Genomic DNA, 22,206 nt, shown 5'->3' with positions numbered 1-22,206 from the left:
TTATTAATAATTTATTTATTTATTTGCATTCATCTGTGAAAGCTCTGGTAAAACCCTTTACTTTCCAAATGATCACAGTGATTACTATTTACACATCCTCATAGTAGGGCGGGGCAAGATATCAAGATTTTTAAAATACTGAGATGTTTTGAAACGACATATAAAATTAGACTATATTGTTTATATTGAGGAGGTCTATGTTGCGTTATAATTATACGTTTTTGTATTCCAGTAGGTTATTTTTCAGCTGTTTCTCGTATTTACCTGTAGCTTTTTGTTAGAAAAGTGTGCCTGTGTGAGACATTTGGGATAAAGCTTTGATTCAGAGATGCCTTTGTATAACTACTTTATGAAACGAAAAATGTATCGAGATAAATATGGTATATCGGCATTCAACCTAAAAACATTGAGATATTATTTTCTGGTCCATTTCGCCCAGCCCCACTTCATGCATTAAAATAAAAAGTGAAACTGTATCATACTATATGCAGAAAATTCATATTACCCCCAGTCAGGCCTGTAGGTATCTGGATCATTGGCCTTTTTGAGGACCAGAACCAAGAACTCATGCATCTCTAAAAGGAAGGAGTCAGCGCTGTTCTTGGAGAAGAAAGCCGTCAGCAGCCTGTGCTCCTCCTCACCCAGAGGCTCCTTGTACTTCTCTGAGACTCCCACAAACGGGTCCTGATGAACATGGAAAAGGGTTTAACAACACGCAGCTTAACATGTTCTTCAATAAGACTGTGGACTATCACCACTGGTAGGAGAAGAAGTGCTAGTGACATCTTACCCTCTTGAGTCTCAGCATATTTTCGGATTTAAGCGAAGCCAGCAGCTGCCACAGAGCCACACAATGCTTCAGATAACACATGCTGAAAGCCTGTGGGCAAGAATGGAGACCATTAACTAATGAGTACCTCATGCACACGACCATGCCCGTTACCGTGAAAGATTATAGCCTCGCAGTTGGGTAACGAAAAGTTGCAGCGAGAGGCAATTTCTGTCTGTTTATGTAGAAAATGTAACCAAACAGTCTAGACTGCGGAAGGGAGAGTGAACATGCGGCAGATAGTAGAGCCGGCGTATCAAGATAGACAGACCTTGACGATGTGCTGGGCCACCTGGTTTCCCATCTGCAGCACCTCCTCCAGGTAGCAGGACAGCTGCATGTGAGGCTCCCCCCCGGTCATGGCGAGGAAGCCGAGCGCCACTTCCAGCGTGGACAAGGCCTCGCACACCTCGCTGTAGGAGTGCAGCTCCCCAGCGACGGAGATGAGGGTGAGGGTCAGCAGGGGCTCCTGATGGCACAAATCAAGGCGTTAGAGACTCTCACGTGAGTTTGTGCTGCGACGCCTTTAAGTTTTTGGGACGTGCAGTATTAGGTACTGCTATTAGCACAATAACAGATGAGCTAAAATCTGAACCTTGCAAAAGTATTCATACCTTTGGAACTTTTTTCCACGGTCATGTTTCGACAAAATAAAATCAGAAAATAAATAAAAATCAATGCACCCGGTAGAACATTATTATCATACGACACATGACTAAATGTGTTTACAAAGAATACTTTGTATCTGAAAGGTTTGTTTCAGGCGTTTTCACACATTTCCTTAGTCAATACTTTGTAACAACACATTCTGCTGCATTTACAGCTACACATCTTTTGGAGTGTGTCTCTACCCACTTTTCATAGTAAGACACTGAAATATATGTTGATATATCTTTGTAAAATACCTCAAACTCAGACATCTTCTAGTAATGTCTTCGTAGACATCTTCTGTGAGCATTCATTTTCAAGTCTTGGAACAAATATTAAACTGTATTTATGTCTGGAGTTTGAATCGGCCATTCTGAATTTTTTTATGATTTTACCCATTTTGTTTTGGCTCCGGCTTTAAGTTAAGGGTTGTTTTCCTGCTGGAAGGTGAACCTCTGGCTCCTATCTAAAGTCTTTTGCTGCTTTAAAACAGGTTCTCATCAAGGATTGCCCCGTACTTAACACCATCCATCTTCCCATCAACGTTGACCTGTCGCTGCGGAAGAAAAGAATCCCCATAACACGATGCTTCCACCAGCCCGTTTCCCTGTGGGGATATTGTGTTCACGGGGAGTCGCAGCGCTAGTTTTCTGCCGCACAGCGTTGCGGACGTAGGCCAAAAGTTCATTTTTGGTCCCCTCTTTGTCCCCAAACGTGGCTTATGGCCAACTGCTAATGTGGCATCTTATGGCTTCTTTAAAGCTTTTGGATCTGTTTTCTAACCTGTTCCTTTATTAAATTGTTTCACCAACTTTATCCCTGACCCCCATGGCATGGCCCTTAGGTTTCATGATGCTGTTTGTTCGCTAAGGTTCTCAAACAAACCTCATGGAACATCCCAGAAAGTAGAATGTTTTGGTCGGACTGGATTTTATTAAAGGGATCAGAGCAGAGGGTGTAAATCTGACTGAAATTAAAGGGTATAAATGCTCCTGAAAGGCCATATACATATATATGTGTGTGTATGTATTTCACAACTTACTTGCTTGATTTTGGTTTTAATGTCCCTGATGATTATCTCATAGTTGCGATCCTGCCTGTTGACTAGTGTAGGGATGCCCTGTGGTAAGAGGACATGCACGTGACGGATTAAAAAAAAAAAAAGTTTGGCTCATCTTCAAAAAAGTGCTTTAAGTTTGCTTTGCTGCACTTACGTCAAGAGTGATGAGAGGTTTTCCCAGCAGGAAGTGGGAGATGATCTGCTGCTGGATCTTGGGCAAATCATACTCGTAAAGGGTCTCTTGGCCCTTCTCAATGCTGTACTGGGTATTGGACAGAACCAGGGGCAGTAAGTCCCGCTCCACCTCATAATGGACCACATGCAGATCAGTGAGATCCGCAGGGCTCACTTTGTAGCTGTGAAATGAACAATTTAAAGTATTCAGCCAAGAGGTGCAGCGCGTTGGTTATTTGATACCCTGGTATCTCATTAGCGATCTAAAATATGTAGAATGCATTTGCAGAATAAGTTCAAAGCATTAAATCCAGCAGAAAAGCAAAAATGTGGCAAGAGCGCCCTCACCTGGTCTCCTCTTCAGTATGCTTGTCCATGCAATAGATGAGGTCATTGTGCAGAGCGATTAGGTAGCTGATAAGAGCTGTGGAGCAGAGGCCTGCACCCTGTCGCTGAGGTAAAAGCACCTTGAAGTCACTCTTCAGGTCCAGGTCCTGCTGGCAGAACTCATTTGGGATCTTAATCTCACCTGAAGGACATTTTAATGCAGGTTAGACCTTTACTCTATAACTGGAACGGGTTTCACCGTTGCCGTTTGTGTTTACCGTTGGTGGCCAGAGACACTCTAAGCTGGTTCCAGGTTGTTAAGAAGATCTTGATGTTTTTCTCATACCAGGCTTTGAGGGAAGCTGTGACCAGAATGAAAGCAGGAATGTTTTAGTGAGACTGACCACGATATATTTACACAAAGTGTGCAAGGACTTTTTTTCCTTTAATATTTAATGGTTGTCTTATTTTAGGCTAAACTAGTTCCTTTTTCTGGCAGGAAAGACTACAAAACCTGTGTTACCAGGTATTTTAGCATGAGATTTAGAATAAAAGTGAATTTGGAGTTCCATGAGGATGAAGCATTGGTTGTATGAGGGTCATAAGGGGGAAAAGGCTAAAAATCAATGTGTGTGGATGCTCTCAATACCGGCTCTCTGGCTGTGAAGAAATTCTCCAATGGTTTCAAAGGTCAGCTCGGTGATGTTCTGAAACTTCTTCACCAGATCCTTCTGAAGTGTGAGGATGTCCGGGAGGTATTTCACCAGTCTGAGCTCTGCTTCCTACAAAAACAAATTCAAAATGATTACAAAAACTCCTTTACGTTCTTTATAAACGAGTTAAACCATGTAGGAAACTAACGTCTCGCCAAAATCACTTTGCTTATTTTGTCCTGAAAGAAAATGTGATTGCAGTTAGTTGTGTCACCTAAATAAAACAACTTTTAAACACTTTTACAGCACAGAAAGTACAGCCATAAGGCCCCTAATGGGACAAAACTATCTTATGCTGATAATCCTCCATTTTAGAAAAGCATCCTGCACATTTAGCGTCACTCTGTAGAGATGTGAAAACAGTCTCTAAATTAATTCACCTTTTATTGCAGCGGCATAATGTGACAACCTTTGATTTGAGCAAATTTATTCTTTGGGGAAAAAGAAAAATTGCACAATAATTTGCACTCCTAACTTTTCCCTTAAAATAAATGTAACCAAAGTCTTTTTTTAACCTTACACTTACACACAAGTTGATCAATGTTTAGTCATTTTTACTTAGGTCTTGGTCCGGCCTTGTTTGTCACAGTTGCAGCTCTCATGTTAGTTCATGCCATATTTATACCTAATGAAGCTAGAAGTTTATCTTTCCACCGTGCATATTGAGGAGATTTAAAAGAGAAGCGGCATAGAGTCTCCATCACATAGGCTATTACCACAGACTTCAATTTAGACTGTGCAAGTACTCTACTGTAGACTGGACATTATGGTCTGCATGTGAGGGGTTTCCTACACTCAGCTGAGACCTGAACTGGAACAGGGGGCTTTGATCAGTGAAGACTGGAAGAGAGCTTTCTTTTTCCAACACAGAAATTATTCACTAGGCACAAATTGAAGCTTTGTCTCCCAGGCCATCTTAGCCTCCAGACCTAAATCCAATAGAAAACCTGTGGGGTGAACTGAAGACAGCTGAGGAGACGATCCACAACTCTGAGCGATCGAAAGAGGTTTGTTCAAAGAGGATAAAACACCTCCATCTCTTTCTGTATCTTTCAACGTTGGGACAACCTCTCCACAGACGCATGGCTCAACACAGGAGAGCTAACTCCTCTGGAGAAGACTCAGCCGTCCACCTGCACCTCCAGGGCAAAGGACACTCTTTTGAGGAACAAATTGTTCAAAACAAAACAACTTTAACCAAAGCAGGAGGGCTCAGGTTTCAACTTTTAAACACTTACAACAGAGTGATGAGTTTGATTCCTGCTAACTTTCACCCCAATTTATACCTCCATGCATGTGATCACATGTGAGCCAGGGAAACGATGAGCCTAACGAATCTCAAATCTAAGCTCTAACGAGGCCTCGATAGCAGGTCTATAAAGCTTGGAACTCCACACTACTCCAGACATTATGAATTGAGAACGCTTCCTGGATGGGAAGCAAAACGTCTTCAGCTTCAAAATAGAAGGCCAGCTGTTTTTATTTTTTAACCTTTTTCTGTATTAATCATGACCTGGATGACTGGGAATCTTCACCAACAGCTTGATACATGTTATAGGAAATAATTAAGTGGTGTTCTATTGGAAACGAGAGGTCGTAAAAAGTATTTTGTTAAAAAAAAAGAAACTAGTGATTTTTTCCCCACTGATTAAATATGTTTCAACTAGAGGTTTGTTTGTTTTTTTCTAAATTTGAGAGAGAGTATACTCTACTGAAACATAATAGATAACTTTAAGATTAGGATTCCTCATTTACACCACGCGTGCCACAAAGTGTCCCACGTGCTCTAACCTCCTGGCACATATAATAAATAAAGCTGCTTTAAGTTAGCATGTTTCCTTACCCTGTGCAAAAATCTCCACAGCACAGGGACGGTGTCTTTGCCATCACTCTGCTCCAGGATGTGCGTGAGGCTCAGCACACAAACCTTCTCCCGGCAGCTCCACACGGCAGAACAGTGGAGCAGAGAATTGGGCGGCAGGGAGGCCAAGAAGAGGCGAGGGTCACCGAACACTAGCTTCATGACTGGGTTGGCAGAGATGCGAGAGTCTGCCCGGATGAAGGTGTTCACCTCCTGCAGCTGTCTGTCCAAGTTCTGTGAAAGAGAAGATGACAGAAGGCAGCGCGTTTTGCTTGGTTTGCTCGTGAACACGGGGGACACATTTAGCTCCTCAAGCCGATGCTTTATTTGCTACCTTTAGCTGAGGTGTGATGACAGCGTTGCTCATTTCCAACTCCCATCCGTTTCTCGCCACTTTATTTGAAAGGTGATTGTCATACGGAACTGGCCCTTGAAAGGCAAACACAAATAATTTAACCGGGATTCACCAGAGTAAATAATATTTCAGTATATTAGCAAAACTAGAAAGAAGACAACGGTACAGGCTTCATGAATTTTTTAATCTGTAAAATGCACCAATGTTTTGCATTGGCCACTAGAGAGCACTGTTTCTACCATCATCATGAACATAAGGAAAAACACCCACACATCCTTGGAGTTTAATAGGTAAGAGGTAAATACGATTCAAGGTCAAATACCTTTCTTTATAATTGACCCTGAGTATTATTTGCTATATAGAATCATCAACGTTGTTTCTTACATTTCTGTTGCTGGTGTGGTTGCAGCAAGCTGCTGATTAGCAGGTGAACCGCCGTGACTGTGTCATCGGTCCCTTTACCCAGAGACCTGATCAGATGGTCAATATCTTTTCTCAGGTGACCAATTAGGAACGCAGCAGGATCTGCAACTGGAGGTTTGATGATTGCAGAGATATGCTAGAAATAGAAAAAGGAAAAAGTATTAACGATAAGGGATAAATCGGACAGGAATAATACAAACAGCACTAGCACAACACTTCTGGGTCTTTTTAGCCTTGCTTCTACTTGAATTTCAGCACCTTCTTTCTTACTTATATTTAGGTTTTATTGAATTTCAGGTATTTTACAACAATGTTTAGATAATTGCATTTTAGTTTGGTTCTACTGCATATATCGTCTGCTCTGAATTAACTATTTAATATATATCTCATTGCCCAGGTAACCAGTGTCAACTGTCTTGCTGTTACCAGCTAACGTTTGAGCCAGCAAAGTAATTTAGAACAATCAGGCTATTTGATCTGAACTTTTTTTAATAGGTGTCCTAAAACCCTTTTTCAACGGACACCCTGCAGCCAATCAGAATCGAGTATTAACTCAGACCATGGTATAGGTTTTATCTCTTCTATAAACATTTTATGTTTTAAAATTGTAACAATATGTGTAAATATCTCAATAGTGTTTCCTCCTTTAATAGCGCAGTTGCATTTCCTCAGTTCTGTATTTTGAGTGAGATTTCATTGTATTTGCCTGATAATTATAAAAATTTTTATGTACCTGGTTCAACATTTGCTGCTGTAGTTGTTAGTTGCCTTCTTAGTTTGGTGTTTTTAAACTCTAAAAAGCAATTCATGTTCACAAAGGTCTCCCAATAAAACCTCATTGCTACCTGCGGTTGATTACAGGTCCCGAGCAGCATTGCCATGTGAGTGAGCATTCGGACAACAGTAAAAGGGACGGGAGAAATGTTCTTCGTGTCCAGCATATCGGGATTGTCTCGACGACTTGGATCACCGAGGATGTGGCCTGTCTGGGTGCGGTCACCTCTGAAAGAGGACATAGAAAAAAAAGAAAAAAAACTTTAGAAAATTTTGATCTTTTTCTTTGCACATTTTGTTACGGATTTTAGAAAGTACTTACTGTGGCTGAAGAACCTGAAATCCCTGCACAGGCATATGGTTGTCCCCTCCAATCACAGCTCCACAGTCTACACAACGACTTCTTTGCATTGGTTGGCCGCACTGGAAAAACACAAGTAGCACAAATAGTTCTAAAATATAAAAAACAAACATGTTCTTACAATATTTTTACAAATTTGATTGAACAGAACATACCTCCCCAATGGTGCAGGGATGGCCATTTGGACAACCTGTGTGGTAATTTGCCATTTTGTCAGTTTGAGCTAAAATATCTGGAGGATTTGCATTAAATCTTTGTTCTTTACTTACTGTACCACCTCAGTGGACCCAGTGCACCCAGTGCCTGTTGAGCTACAGCCATCATATCTTCTGGCATAGAGGGCAAAAACGCTGCCTATAAAACCAAGTAAAAAAAAAAGGATTAAATGCATTTCAAAGAACCAGTGATGGTAGTTCTGACTAGCATCAGTTGAAACACAAACCTGCATGTTCGCAGGTGTCAGTGCTAGCTGCTGAAGGGGAGCTAGGATCCCCTGGTTCCCACACCGCAGCACGGCGGCTAAGTGAACTGTTAACTCCAACGCCACACTTCTGGCCCCTGAGATGCCGGGTCGAACAGAAAGAGGCCCCGTGGTGTTGGTCACCAGCGCCTGTGCAAAGGCCTTCACCTCTGCGCTGGCGAGGACTTTGGACGTCTGGATGTAATTTGTAATGGCTTCGAGCTGCTGTTGGTACAATTACACAGAAAATATACAACATCTGTTATACACACAAATAATGGTCTTTAAAAAAATGCATAGTAATTTTTTTAAGGGTAAATTGGGAGATTTGACAACTTTGGAAACACAGAGGCCCTTCGCAACCACAAAGAAAACAAATTATTATATTGGTATTTAATTGATAGAAAAAACACAAAGGGAGAGGATATGTGGTTTTCAAATTATTTTACACATAAAAATCAAACGAATGTTCCATGTGTTTGAGCTCAGACCTTCACTCGAATTCTCCAAAATAAAATCCAGTGCAACTAATTGCAACAAGCGTCCGTCCGTCCGTCTTCTTCCGCTTATCCGGGGTCGGGTCGCGGGGTAGCAGTTTCAGTAGGGAGGCCCAGACGTCCCTCTCCCCGGCCACTTGGGCCAGCTCCTCAGGAGGAATCCCAAGGCGTTCCCAGGCCAGCCGGGAGACATAGTCCCTCCTGCGTGTCCTGGGTCTTCCCCTGGGCCTCCTCCCCGTGGGACGTGCCTGGAACACCTCTCCAGGGAGGCGTCCAGGAGGCATCCTGACCAGATGCCCGAGCCACCTCAACTGGCTCCTCTCGACGTGGAGGAGCAGCGGCTGTACTCTGAGTCCTCCCCGGATGACTGAGCTCCTCACCCTATCTCTAAGGGAGAGCCCAGACACACTACGGAGAAAACTCATTTCAGCCGCTTGTATCCGGGATCTCGTTCTTTCGGTCACGACCCAAAGCTCGTGACCATAGATGAGGGTAGGAACGTAGATCGACCGGTAAATCGAGAGCTTCGCCTTTTGGCTCAGCTCTCTCTTCACCACAACGGATCGGTACAGCGCCCGCTTCACAGCAGACGCTGCACCAATCCGCCTGTCGATCTCCCGCTCCATCTTCCCCTCATTCGTGAACAAGACCCCAAGATACTTGAACTCCTCCACTAGGGGCAGCACATCCTCCCCAACCCGGAGAAGGCACTCTACCCTTTTCCGGTTCAAGACCATGGTCTCGGATTTGGAGGCACTGATTTTCATCCCGGCCACTTCACACTCGGCTGCGAACCGCTCCAGTGAGAGCTGTAGATCACGCCCTGATGAAGCCAATAGGACCAAGTCATCCGCAAATAGCAGAGACGCAATCCTAAGGCCACCAAAACGGATCCCCTCAACACCTTGGCTGCGCCTAGAAATTCTGTCAATAAAAGTTATGAACAGAATCGGCGATAAAGGGAAACCTTGGCGGAGTCCAACTCTCACCGGAAACGAGTCCGACTTACTGCCGGCAATGCGGACCAGACTCTGACACCGGTCGTACAGAGACCTGACAGCCCTTATTAAAGGGCCCGGTACTCCATACTCCCGGAGTACCCTCCCACAGGATCCCCCGGGGGACACGGTCGAATGCCTTCTCCAGATCCACAAAGCACATGTAGACTGGTTGGGCAAACTCCCATGCCCCCTCAAGAATCCTGCTGAGGGTATAGAGCTGGTCCAGTGTTCCACGGCCAGGACGAAAACCACACTGCTCTTCCTGAATCCGAGATTCGACTATCTGACGGACCCTCCTTTCCAGAACCCCTGAATAGACCTTACCAGGGAGGCTTAAGAGTGTGATTCCTCTGTAGTTTGAACACACCCTCCGGTCCCCCTTTTTAAATAGGGGGACCACCACCCCAGTCTGCCAATCCAGGGGAACTGCCCCCGATGTCCACGCAATGTTGCAGAGCCGCGTTAACCAACACAGCCCCACAACATCCAGAGCCTTAAGGTACTCAGGGCGAATCTCATCCACCCCCGGGGCCTTGCCACCGAGGAGCTTTTTAACAACCTCGGCAACCTCAGCACCAGAGATGGGAGAACCCGACCCAGAGTCCTCAGGTTCTGCTTCCTCAATGGAAGACGTGTTGGTGGGATTAAGGAGGTCTTCGAAGTATTCCGCCCACCGACGCACGACGTCCCGAGTCGAGGTCAGCAGCACACCACCCCCACTGTAAACAGTGTTGGTACTGCACTGCTTCCCCCTCCTGAGACGCCGGATAGTGGACCAGAATCGCTTCGAAGCTGTACGGAAGTCTTTCTCCATGGCCTCTCCGAACTCTTCCCACGCCCGAGTTTTTGCCTCAGCGACCAGCCGAGCCGCCTGCCGCTTCGAATGCCGGTACACATCAGCTGCTTCCGGACTCCCACAGGCCAAAAAAGCCCGGTAGGACTCCTTCTTCAGCTTGACGGCTTCCCTCACCGCTGGTGTCCACCAGCGGGTTCGAGGGTTGCCGTCGCGACATGCACCGACGGCCACAGCTCCGACTAGCCGCCTCAACAATAGAGGCGTGGAACATGGTCCATTCAGACTCAATGTCCCCCGCCTCCCTCGGGACGTGTTTAAAGTTCTCCCGGAGGTGGGAGTTAAAGCTCCGCCTCACAGGGGACTCTGCCAGACGTTCCTAGCAAACCCTCACAGTGCGTTTGGGCCTGCCCGGTCGGACCGGCTTCCTCCCCCGCCATCGGAGTCAACTCACCACCAGGTAGTGGTCGGTGGAGAGCTCCGCCCCTCTCTTCACCCGAGTGTCCAAGACATACGGCCGCAGATCAGATGAAACGACAACAAAGTCAATCATTGAACTGCGACCTAGGGTGTCCTGGTGCCAAGAGCACATATGGACACCCTTATGCTTGAACATGGTGTTTGTGATGGACAATCCATGACGAGCACAGAAGTCCAATAACAAAACACCACTCGAGTTCAGATCTGGTGGGCCATTCCTCCCAACCACGCCCCTCCAGGTCCCACTGTCATTGCCCACGTGAGCGTTGAAGTCCCCCAGCAAAACGGGGGAGTCCCCAGGAGGGGCACTCTCCAGTACCCCTTCCAAGGACTCCAAAAAGGGTGGATAATCTGAACTGCTGTTTGGCGCATTAGCGCAAACAACAGTCAGAACCCGTCCCCCCACACGAATGCGGAGGGAGGCCACCCTCTCGTTCACCGGGGAAAACCCCAACGTGCAGGCACCGAGATGGGGGGCAACCAGCTCGGCGCCTCTCACCATGGGCAACTCCAGAGTGGAAGAATGTCCAGCCCCTCTCAAGGAGACTGGTTCCGGAGCCAGAGCGGTGCGTCGAGGTGAGCCCGACTATCTCTAGTCGGAACCTCTCAACCTCGCGCACAAGCTCAGGCTCCTTCCCCACCAGAGAGGTGATATTCCACATTCCAAGAGCCAGCTTCTGCAGCCGAGGATCGAAACGCCAAGGTCCCCGCCCTCTACTTCTACCCATTGCACATTGCACCCGACCCCTTTGGCCCCTCCGACAGGTGGTGAGCCCATCGGAAGGGGGACCCATGTCGCCTCTTCGGGCTGAGCCCGGCCGGGCTCCATGGGCAAAAGCCCGGCCACCAGACGCTCGCCAACGTGCCCCACCTCCAGGCCTGGCTCCAGAGTGGGGCCCCGGTGACCCGCGTCCGGGCGAGGGAACACGAGGTCCAATAATCGTACTCGTCATAAGGGGCATTTATAAAATGCCCCTTGCAACAAGCGGACTCAATTAATTGAGTCCGCTTGTTGGTAATTTAACGTCAGCATAAATAAAGCTGTTCTGTAAAGGCTTCAGAGATTTATTAGGAACCCTTACTGAACAGAGCAATCACAATTTTGATGAAAATCTAAAACCTGCAATGCATTGGCCAAAATAATATATATATATATATATATATATATATATATATATATATATATATATATATATATATATATATATATATATATATATATATATACACACACACACACACACACACACACACACACAATTTAATGCAGCGTTTGCGCTAATTTAGTAATTTAGGGGTTTGATTTTAGGATTTACCTGCGGCTTGGGATGGAAGCTGTCATTAGCTTGTCCATACATGGTGGTGATTTCTCTGTACAGCGCTAACAGAAGGTAAACCGCTTTCAGTTGTGGTAAACACCTGCAGTCCTATAATGAGACAAAAGTGCACGAAAGTATGAAAACATAGATAAAGAAACAGTCTGGCCTAAACCTAAATTTATAACAAGTAGTTTAATTACCTCACAGGCCTTATCCAATCCGTCTACTTTGCCTTCCATAAATGTCTTTGCAACAGCTTCTCTGATTGTCTTGTAATCTTCTCCACACACAAGATAGTGATCTACTGAGGAGGTCTCTTCAGTCTAGTGCAGCGAAAGTTGAACAAGAATAGTTCATTAGTGCCAATGAACCGGATTTAGCATCTATCATACAAAACTAAAAACACAATGTACCTGAGGCTGAATTTCCTTAGGGAAGAGCCAACTCATCTGATCCCGCCTAAGAAGTTTCTGGATAAACTCGACTCCATGCTGGCGGCAGAGCTTGCGGATCAGATAGACGCGGTACCAGTCGTTCCCGCTCCTCCTGCACAGGTTCTCAACGCTGTGCAGAAAGGCTGCAGTTCCATTCTGGCCACCTTCAGGAGAGCCTGGGGCTTAAGTTGAACAGAGAAAACGGCTAAGGTGAACACATTTTCAAGAGAAAATTTAAAATGCTCTTGAAGGAAAAGAGAAGTGACACCGTTCTGCAGCAGAACGCCATCAATACACACCTGTTGCTCTCAAGTTTTCCACAATCAAGTCAGCAGTCAAATCCAGGTTCAGACGCACTCTGGCCAACTGCTGCAGGTACTCCACAGTTGGATTTTCAGCATGCTGACCGTGTGTTTGCAGGCACTCAGTCAGAAAGGCACTTTCAGTTCCTAAATACGACTTCTTATCTGCAGCAGACCTGAACTGGAGCCTCTCAAACATGGAATCCTAGAAAGAATAAAGATTTACGGAATTACAAAAAAAAATAAAAAATTTAAATCAGCAATGCGTTGTTACATACTGCAACCTGGATGTCGATTTTAAAGCCCAGCATACCTCCAGACAGTTAATGTACATGCAGTAGAGTTCAGTTTTGTCCGTCTCCTCCAAAATGTTGCTCCGCTCAACAGCCACCAGGTGCTGCTGCAGATATCCTTTCACTTCATCAAAGCTAAAAAAAAAAAAATACGAAAAATGTCAACACGTATAGCTTCCTCCACACTTATTGGCTCCTCGATACACATGTGCATAAAGAGTTAAAATCCATATTTTATCACAGTATTACGTCACGGTGTTTAGTTTAAGAACATTGGACATAAAAAGTCAGAAATACAGAAATAACCGTTTCACACTGGCTCCATAGCTAAAATATCCTGTAAAATAAATACAATTGAAGAATTATTTGAATTCATACTATGCTTTTTTTAAATTGATCAGTTTCTAGATGGTTTGACTTCCTGGTAATCCATGACTTCCTGGTTCTCTGGGATATAAATATGTGACACAGAGTCCACTTTCTTTTAGCCTCTCTCCAAAATGGGAAGATGTCATGCAAGTAAATTATGACTTAATAAAACTTCCTAATAAAAAAAAAGCATTAAAAGAAGGGGTGCTAATGAGTAGAACACCTATAATTCTGTTTAAAACATTTTGGATTTTTCCCCATTTAAAAACAGTATTAGAAATAAAATTGGATTTTCTAAGTGTTGAGTGTTAATGGGCATTTTCAATTGGATTGTTTTTATGTCTTTTCTAAGTGCCAATAAGTGTGCGGGGCACTGTATAAAAGACAAAGAAACACAAAATAACTAAAATAATGCAACCAAAACAACTCACCTGTACTTCATGAGGAGTTTGAGCACTACTGAGCGAACAACAGGATTTTTATCCACAGAGTCGTCAAATGGAGAAAGCATTTTCGTCAGCACTTGTCGATTGACTGAAAAACAAAAGGTGTTCACATTTGACTTCGGTAAACACACAGACGTAGAGGCACTGACATAAGCCAGAGAGCAGGGTGAAAAGGCTGTAACACGTTACCTCTGAGGATGGGAACCGGGCCGGCCTCCACCATCAGGAAAGACAGCAAATGAAGAATGACAGCTGAACACGGCGGAGAGTTGTCCTTGAAGCACACGGTAGACACCAGGTCTATGAAGAAAGCATTGCACCGCTTCCTGAACTGAGCATGCTGGCTGACAAGAATCCTACACAAAACAAGAGGCACAGAGACATTCGTTAAATTGGACCTTAATGTCAGATTATCCAAAATTATCCTTAAAAAAAAATCATCCTTAAAAAAAAAATAATCGTATTAGAGTCACTCACTTGATTTCATTTGAGGGAACCAAGGGGAAGTCTTCTGCAACTGGCTGCATGCAAAGGGGACAGTACATCTGACCGGGGATCAGCCACTGTCTGATACAAGCTACACAGTAGATGTGGTTACACGGCAGGCCGAGTGGATCCTGGGGGTCTCCCATGCAAACCGGACACAGCATATGACCGAACCTGGACACAGACAATACAGGCGATACCAAAAAAGCTAAGTTAACATTCAAAGAATACAAAGATTCTGCTGTAAATATTGAGATAAAGACCAATTTAATAACACATACCGTGATATTTAATGCCATTTTAGACTAAGGCAAAAGGCAAGGCAAGGCAAATTTATTTATATAGCACAATTCAGTACAAAGACAATGCAAAGGGCTTTACATGATTAAAATCTAGCAAAATAAAACAGAATAAAAGCAAGTAGGAATAAAATGTAGATAGAAAAAAGAACAAAAAAGTGTTGATTCAGTTAACTAGAACAGCTGAAGGCAATCTTAAACAAATGTGTTTTTAATCTTGATTTAAAATGAACTCAGGCTTTCCGCACCTTTACAATTTTCTGGAAGTTTGTTCCAGATAAGTGGAGCATAGGAACTAAATGCTGCTTCTCCATGTTTAGTTCTGGTTCTAGGTATGCAGAGTAGGCTGGAGCCAGAAGACCTATTTAAAACTATTTGCTGAATACATAGCTGGTCAGTTTATTTGAAGGCAACATAGTCTGGCGTTAACTGCACTACCAAACTTCATAAAAAAATAAGCAACTTGCACCTTAGTTCAAAGCTGTGCAAATTATCGATTTACAATCGTTATTACAATTTCACTGTGAGCAATATTGCAAGAGCAAACTGCTTAATTGCAGTATTTAGGAGTTGTGCAATAAATCACTGCTTCCTGCAATACATTTGGACACTTTTTGATGAACTTTTAATATATTTTAATCCCACACCTGATATAAACCTTAGTGACTGAGCTCAAGCAAAGTTGCGAAGATACCGTGACGATGGAAAAGCAACAGAAGAGAGAACAAAACAGATGAATTGCAATCAATATCATCATTGTAATATTCAACAATATAGTTGAATAATATTCATGCAGCCTAAAGTGACAGTATATTAGAGAAAAGATTGACATTCATTTCAGGATTGTTTTTTTTTCCCTTGAATGTTTGAAATTCACTGAACATATTTCTGACCTATTTCAGCAACTATATGATTCAGTTTTGATTTTTACCTGAAAATGCGTTCCACAGCTCCATCTTTGCAGTTTTTCAGCAAACTGATTACTGCCTCAAAAATCGGCTGCGTTTTGATGTCCGAATTTCTTTCAAGAATCTTGATGGAGAACAAAGAGGTAAACATTCATGTTTCACTGGGAGGAAAGACAAATCAACGTGACGCTAGTTTTATGCTAAAAGGCTTATAAAAAAAATAAAATACAAAAGGTCAAAACCTTGCCAAGTCCTTGCGTGCTCTCCAATATTAAAGGTGTGAGCTTCCTGTCCAACTCCTCAATTCCCAGCAACATGTGCTCCACGAACAATGAGAGAGAAAATATGCGATTCCATCCGGCTCTAAGTGCAAAGAAGCACAGCAGAAACCTTCCTCACAAGTTTGCCTCATTAAATAATAAACTCTAAACCATGATTATGACAGTGGCCTAACTTACTGGACTCTGTTGACTATCATCTTGCTCCTCTCTCCATAATGTCTCACGCTGTCTTCTGAACAGATCAGTTCAATGGGAACCTGAAGTTTCTTCACCTGCCTAAGCCACGCTTGTCTTTGAGCATCGCTGCCCAGCACTCTGGGCTCCAGGTGCTCCAAACATGCAAACGCAGCATAAATGTCGAGGACCTTGGAGACAGGGAAATATTTATTTCAATACTTTAAAGTCAAAAGCCACACAATATCTATATTTTAGTAAGTATGTGGGGTAAATTGAGGCTTACGAGTTCAATGTTGTCTGCTGCATGTGGATTGCCCAGGAGGTCACGGGTCACCTTGGGTTCAATGCACATCATTCTGGAGAGGTTCTGCAGTCGGTTTTTGAACTTGTGATAAGCAGCATGAACCCACGGAAGAGCTGTCACAGTTGTCTCAGTGTCATTCAGCTGCAGCCGCAGCTCACTGACACAGCTATTCAAGGCCCCACAGAGGAGCTGGAAGAGCAGATCATATGATAAGATAAGAAATTGCTTTATTGTCCCACAATGGGGACATTCGGGTGTAACAGAGTTACACACAATGTTTGTATAGCAAAAACAAAAAAACAAGCTAATCTAAAATAAAGTTAGTTCTAAAGCAACAGAGAATGAATTTATTAGAAAGGCTAAAATAAAAGTAAAAATAAATAGAGTAATAAGTACTGATAATACAGCATACTGGGGTAAAAAAAGGTGAAATTTTAAAATTAAACTGGAAAAACACATACACAATATGTGTGCATTTTCTCCGAGCACTGAACATTGTATAGCATTAAGTAAAATCAAGACAACCTGCAGATCTTCTGGGGAAGTGACATTCATTGACATGGAGATGAAATCTTGAAGGTAGCGATGATAAAACTCCATCTGAGTCTCTGAATCTGCTTTCTCAATGTAGCTCCCAAGAGGGGTTTTCCAAAAGAACTCAACAAATTTTAATTGAGTTTGTCCTATGAAACATATAAACCACGTTTAATACGTCTTTATATCTGCATCTGCAATAGATTGACTCATGGACCTAACAAGATGCTATTACCTTCATTCTGTAGGGCATGAACGCAAAGTTCCTCCAAATAATCCTTGATTCTCCAGCTGAAGGGCATGGTGCAGCCCGTGTTCCTGTCTTGAGCAATGCAGTTCTGCACGAGGATTGTTCTCGTCTCGGAGCTGAGAAAGATATAAAGATAAAATGGTAAAAATAAAAACTATACAGTATATTATAAATGTTATAAAAAAAACAAAAACACCACTGACCTGGGGTCCATGGTTAGGTGTGAGATTTCCAGCAGCTTTTCATTGGCAAAGATATCCAACCACAATCTCTTCACCGAGTCAGAGCAGTTTTTATCTAGCAGGAGGTCCATGTTTTGGTCTCTGTCAATCACTGAGACTACATGTGCCAACAACGGGACTACCACAGCTTGAACACGCTTCCACAAAGTGTGTCTGAAATAAATGCAAAACAAAGTCAAACACAACTCTCAACCAACATTGTTTTACTCTGTATAGAGCTCGAAAGGGTGACGTCACAAGTGAAAAAAAAAATGCACTGCATTGTGGGCTTTCTTGGCATCTGCATAGTTTTGTTTACGCAGACTGCGTGCAAAACACTACCCTTGTGTTCTCTTCTTGATATTCAACAAGTTAATGATGTGCCGTGTCATTGAGTACCTAGCTCGTTCACATGAATGCTTTGGTGGGGGGAAAAAACGGTGCGTTGAGATTTTTTACTCTCTTTTTTCCAACATGGAAGCAAAACCAAGGACCGCAGATCTGTCAACTGTCATCTAAAAAGGAGATGCCATATGTCTTAGATAGATGCCATGAAATTACCACTGATAGACATACTTCAATGGTCAATCTCTTTCATTTTCAAAGGGTGGGGAGGGCATGCAAGCGACGAGCACCTGACTGAGCTGTGTGACATAATCATTAAACTGTAACCTGGAGATCTGATTTTGCCAGACCGGGGATTTAACATCAGGGATGAAGTCGGGCTGATGTGGGCAGAGGCTTCACAAGAGGACGTGCTCAGATGGACCCAAAATCTGTGTCGGAGACGCGACAGATAGCCTGTGTTGCCAGATCTTACGGGAGAAACAAACTATGAAAACAAGCCCAACAAGCAACCCACCGCACTGTAATACAGAGCCTGTCACTCTGCATTATAAATGCCTGCATTTAGTTTTGTATGTCTACTCACTGTGGCTTTTTCTGTTAAGAAAGTTGTTGTCAACGAGGGTGGAGGGTGAAGGAATGGGATGCGAATAGTTATTTTAGCTGGCTGGCGCTGTCTGTAACGCAGCAGCAGCGCAATCCGGTCTCTACTATTGCTCTAGTTGCGCTGCGCGATGACCAGGAAATGGGGTTGTTTGGAAAATAAAAGCCAAGCTCAAATAAGCAAGTTTACATTCAAAACCAAGGCCAAAAAACCACAACACAAAATTAACAAGAGCATTTAGAGAAAAACAAGCCCAAAGTCTCTAATAAGTAGACTTTGCCAATAGCTCACCTTAATCTTTCATTTCAGCTGTATACGGAACAATATTTTAACTACTTTAATTATCCCATGCTTTTTACCAATGCGTTTTTTTTTCGACCACTTCTTGTTTTAAAGTTTTATTTATTACAATTCTTGTGTAGCGCAATGATGTTATATCTTTTTAATCCATTACGGATCGATTCTAACGATCTTACGGACTTTTTCAAGGCAGCGAACCTTTGGAACAGGATCCAGTTTGTTACGGTACGATTCATCGCCTTTTACTTTTGTATGGTCCATTTGTTAATCAGTTTGCATTTCTATTCTTGCACAGCACTGTAACTCACAAAGGGACGGAAACAAAAACCTAGAAAAACTGCGACCCCGGCCCACAATGCACTGCGAGATCACGTACCCTTTCGAGCCCTGTTCATTGGGGTTATTGTAGTTACCTGAATGTGCCTCCTTCCTGCAGGGCATCAATGTTTGAAGCCTCTTTTAGGACCCAATCGCTCTTGATGAAAGTGTTCCCATCATGAATCAACAACAAAGAGTGAAGACGCTTCTTCACCGTTTGAAGAAATTCATCTGATGACAGACAAAAATAAAGTACCGCAACCGTAGTTGACATGAAGATAAATAATAAGAATATCAAAAGCTTGAAAGAGGACCTCACATGATTAATCTTTCAGAAAATCGTTTGTTTTTTTCGCTTTGCGGCACGGTACCAAATGATGGTTGGGGATACTTTATCCATTCCACAAACTTATTTAAATTCTCATAGAAACTTGAGCAAAGAAACAAGCCAAATTCACCTTTGAAGTACACAAGGTTGGTTCTATTTAGGGTTTTTACACCAGGATTCTGTGTTTTTTGTGACCACATTTTTCTAAAGAGACATGTATGTAAGGAAAAGTGTGTCAGGTTTCTTTTAGTTCGCTGACTAAGGGTACAACAAGGTGGAGGAGAGGAAGAGGTGCTCCAAAAAAACAGAGAACGGTAAATGGACTGAACTTATATAGCGCTTTTCAAGTCATACTGACCACTCAAAACGCTGTACACTAGGGCCACATTCACTCAATTACTCTCACACCGATACCCAGGGACACATCAACGTGTGACAATGGGAAGCTGGAATCGAATCTACAACCTTCCGGTTGCAAGACGACAACTCAACCCATGTGTGGTCGTTTCAACATTTTCACTGGCATCTCATTTTGTCTCATAGAATAGGTATGATGGAACAATTTGCATAAATGACCCAAACTGTTGTATTAAAACAGCGACAATGGAAGAAAAACAAATATTTTCTATTTTACCTTTTATTTCATCGTTGTCACACAGGAGAGTCAAAAGGATCTCAACTCTTCGAGTGCTGCGGAAGGCACTTGTCATTTGGTCCCTCAGCATGCCAACGGCAGTCTGCACACAGCTCCGGAGCAAAGATGTGGTGTCTACAACATTATCCAAGCCCTTCATGAAGAAGAGGGACAAGAGTGTAAAAATAAAGGAGCACAATTAGTGTATTAAAGCCATATTCAATAAACTCGAATATGTCACGATAAGGCTTGTTTGTCAGTGCAACTTTAAAAAAAACAACAACCATTAAGCTGGTATCAAACATACCATTTATTAAATACCACATTTCTGTAGTAAAAATTGTTTTATTAATTGTCTGAGGTAATATTACTATTTTAAGTGTCATTTTTCTAGTAGCTGTAAGTTGAAAAGTATCACAGTTCATATAAATAAAAGCTTGAAAAAGTCTGTGCTTAATATATGAAATGTGTTTCACTTACAGAATCCCTTTAATGAAATAATTTAACTTTTAAACAATATTCTCTTTTATTAAATATGTATGACTGTATACATTAGTTTTATTTTGTTTAAAATGTGAAATATTCTGTCTATACTAACCGTTTCTTCCGACTCTTCCTGGTAACTCTCCGAGTACAAGTCATCAGTCTCCATAGCTGTAAAAAAAAAAAAAAAAAATACATATATTATAATACATATAGGTGAATGTTGTCACTTCGTTTTTACTATTTTATTTACCTTCAGGCTGAGCTGCTTTTGTTTCAAACATTTCACTGATTTTCATGTTTTGCAAGGTCTTGATATCCGAAACAATGTCCTTTGACCTTCTGAGGTCATCTATATGGACTGATTTCCAGGGGTCTGTAAAAAGCATAATGTTTTGGATTATTCCCTGGTCGGATTAGGAAAAAAATATTTACAAATGTTATTATGCCTACCTCCATGAAAACCAATGTAAGAAGTCCCTCCTTCCATTCTTGGCAACCTTGTGATAAAGTAGACAAAAACCTTGCTTCCTGTGCTCTCCTGTGTCATCTTGTTGATCTCATTTAGTGATGAATACCTGGAAATGAACGGCAACATTCAACATGGCGACAGGTCCAGATGATGAAATCCACACTGAAAATGAAAAGTAGACTAACTTTGCAGACGCAATCAGGTTGGTGCTCTCAGAGGGGTCATCAAAATCACACTGAATGATGAGGATTCGGTTGCATGGTCCAGTCATACTGCTTCCATTTTCTGCTGTGAGGAAGTTCCTTCAATAGAACAAGAATTTGATCTTTCAATTTACGAATATTCTTTGTGAGGGTATAACAAATATCCTTTTAGCAATAGATTTGATCTAATGCTTGTCTAAACGAAAAAAAGTACTAAATACTTTAACAATACTTGTCAATATAGCTGTATAATTTTTAAAGCACTAAATGAACACCAATACATATTACTCAAGAGAAGTATAAAACCATGGCTTTATACACAAAACTGGGGGATTAAGAACCATTGGTGTAACTTCGGCTGCCCTATGTGATACTCAGAAGAGATATTGATATTATTTCTTTACAACTTAAATACAAATAACAGTGAACCAGCATCAAGTGCTGGTGGTTAGTAGAGCTGAGTTCAATTTATCTATAGAGTCCACAGTTTGAAGATTCAGAGTGATTTGCTGATTGATATGTTCAGTGGCCATGACAACTGCTATTCAAGCTAATAATAATAATTGCTTTCTTTGTAGCCATGTGTTCACTAAAAGGAGGTTGTATAATGCTGTTTGTGTGACTGATTAATGAAATACAAGTCATTAGAACTTGCATTTCATTAACTTCTAACATAATTGTTAGTTTTTCAACATCAAATTCAGAAAGTTCAGCTTTAAAAATGTAACTCTTATGTATGGCACTTTCCTCAAACAACAGCAAATGACGGAGAAATATTAATCTCTCGTTTGTGTTGTCCTGCTGTAATACTGTTTTAAAGTCTCTAAACATGAAAAACCTAGTTTTCTATTAGGTGATACTTCTTATAAAATGTTCAAGAACCGCTGTTATAGAAAATATCATCATAGACGTAACTATAAATGCACTCTATTTCACTGAGTAAACTGATATTCTAAGGGTTTGGTGATCATTATAATAATACCAGGACATCAAGAAACAAACCTTATCTTTTTTAGAAAGGAGTGCTCTGTGTCAAACTGTTGTAGAGAGAGAAGCTCGACGCTGTGAAATATTTTCTCCAGAGGTTCCATGTCGAACGCAGTCAATAGTCTGGAGAATGTGGTCACCTAAGGTTTGACA

At 42.3% G+C, this 22,206-nt stretch overlaps 1 protein-coding gene across 1 annotated transcript in view; it reads right to left on the bottom strand.

Annotated features, from left to right (window-relative positions):
• rnf213a (ring finger protein 213a) overlaps positions 1 to 22,206 on the bottom strand; it is a 50,578-nt gene that overhangs the window by 2,702 nt on the left and 25,670 nt on the right. Inside the window, 38 exon segments of the mRNA XM_036148030.1 lie at positions 506 to 684; positions 791 to 880; positions 1,101 to 1,298; positions 2,520 to 2,597; positions 2,692 to 2,893; positions 3,060 to 3,240; positions 3,317 to 3,400; positions 3,688 to 3,820; positions 5,595 to 5,846; positions 5,947 to 6,041; positions 6,352 to 6,526; positions 7,236 to 7,392; positions 7,487 to 7,587; positions 7,681 to 7,715; positions 7,795 to 7,879; positions 7,968 to 8,210; positions 12,073 to 12,183; positions 12,276 to 12,398; positions 12,489 to 12,691; positions 12,809 to 13,016; positions 13,125 to 13,239; positions 13,905 to 14,007; positions 14,109 to 14,275; positions 14,397 to 14,579; positions 15,636 to 15,736; positions 15,855 to 15,975; positions 16,071 to 16,258; positions 16,354 to 16,563; positions 16,900 to 17,057; positions 17,144 to 17,274; positions 17,362 to 17,553; positions 19,042 to 19,177; positions 19,909 to 20,062; positions 20,507 to 20,562; positions 20,645 to 20,767; positions 20,845 to 20,969; positions 21,049 to 21,165; positions 22,069 to 22,193. Of these exon segments, the coding sequence (XP_036003923.1) occupies positions 506 to 684; positions 791 to 880; positions 1,101 to 1,298; positions 2,520 to 2,597; positions 2,692 to 2,893; positions 3,060 to 3,240; positions 3,317 to 3,400; positions 3,688 to 3,820; positions 5,595 to 5,846; positions 5,947 to 6,041; positions 6,352 to 6,526; positions 7,236 to 7,392; positions 7,487 to 7,587; positions 7,681 to 7,715; positions 7,795 to 7,879; positions 7,968 to 8,210; positions 12,073 to 12,183; positions 12,276 to 12,398; positions 12,489 to 12,691; positions 12,809 to 13,016; positions 13,125 to 13,239; positions 13,905 to 14,007; positions 14,109 to 14,275; positions 14,397 to 14,579; positions 15,636 to 15,736; positions 15,855 to 15,975; positions 16,071 to 16,258; positions 16,354 to 16,563; positions 16,900 to 17,057; positions 17,144 to 17,274; positions 17,362 to 17,553; positions 19,042 to 19,177; positions 19,909 to 20,062; positions 20,507 to 20,562; positions 20,645 to 20,767; positions 20,845 to 20,969; positions 21,049 to 21,165; positions 22,069 to 22,193 (5,438 nt within the window).

Source organism: Fundulus heteroclitus, chromosome 16 (genome assembly GCF_011125445.2).
Source record: "Fundulus heteroclitus isolate FHET01 chromosome 16, MU-UCD_Fhet_4.1, whole genome shotgun sequence".
NCBI classification, from domain to species: Eukaryota; Metazoa; Chordata; class Actinopteri; order Cyprinodontiformes; family Fundulidae; genus Fundulus; species Fundulus heteroclitus.
This window is presented reverse-complemented; position numbering and strand designations above follow the sequence as displayed.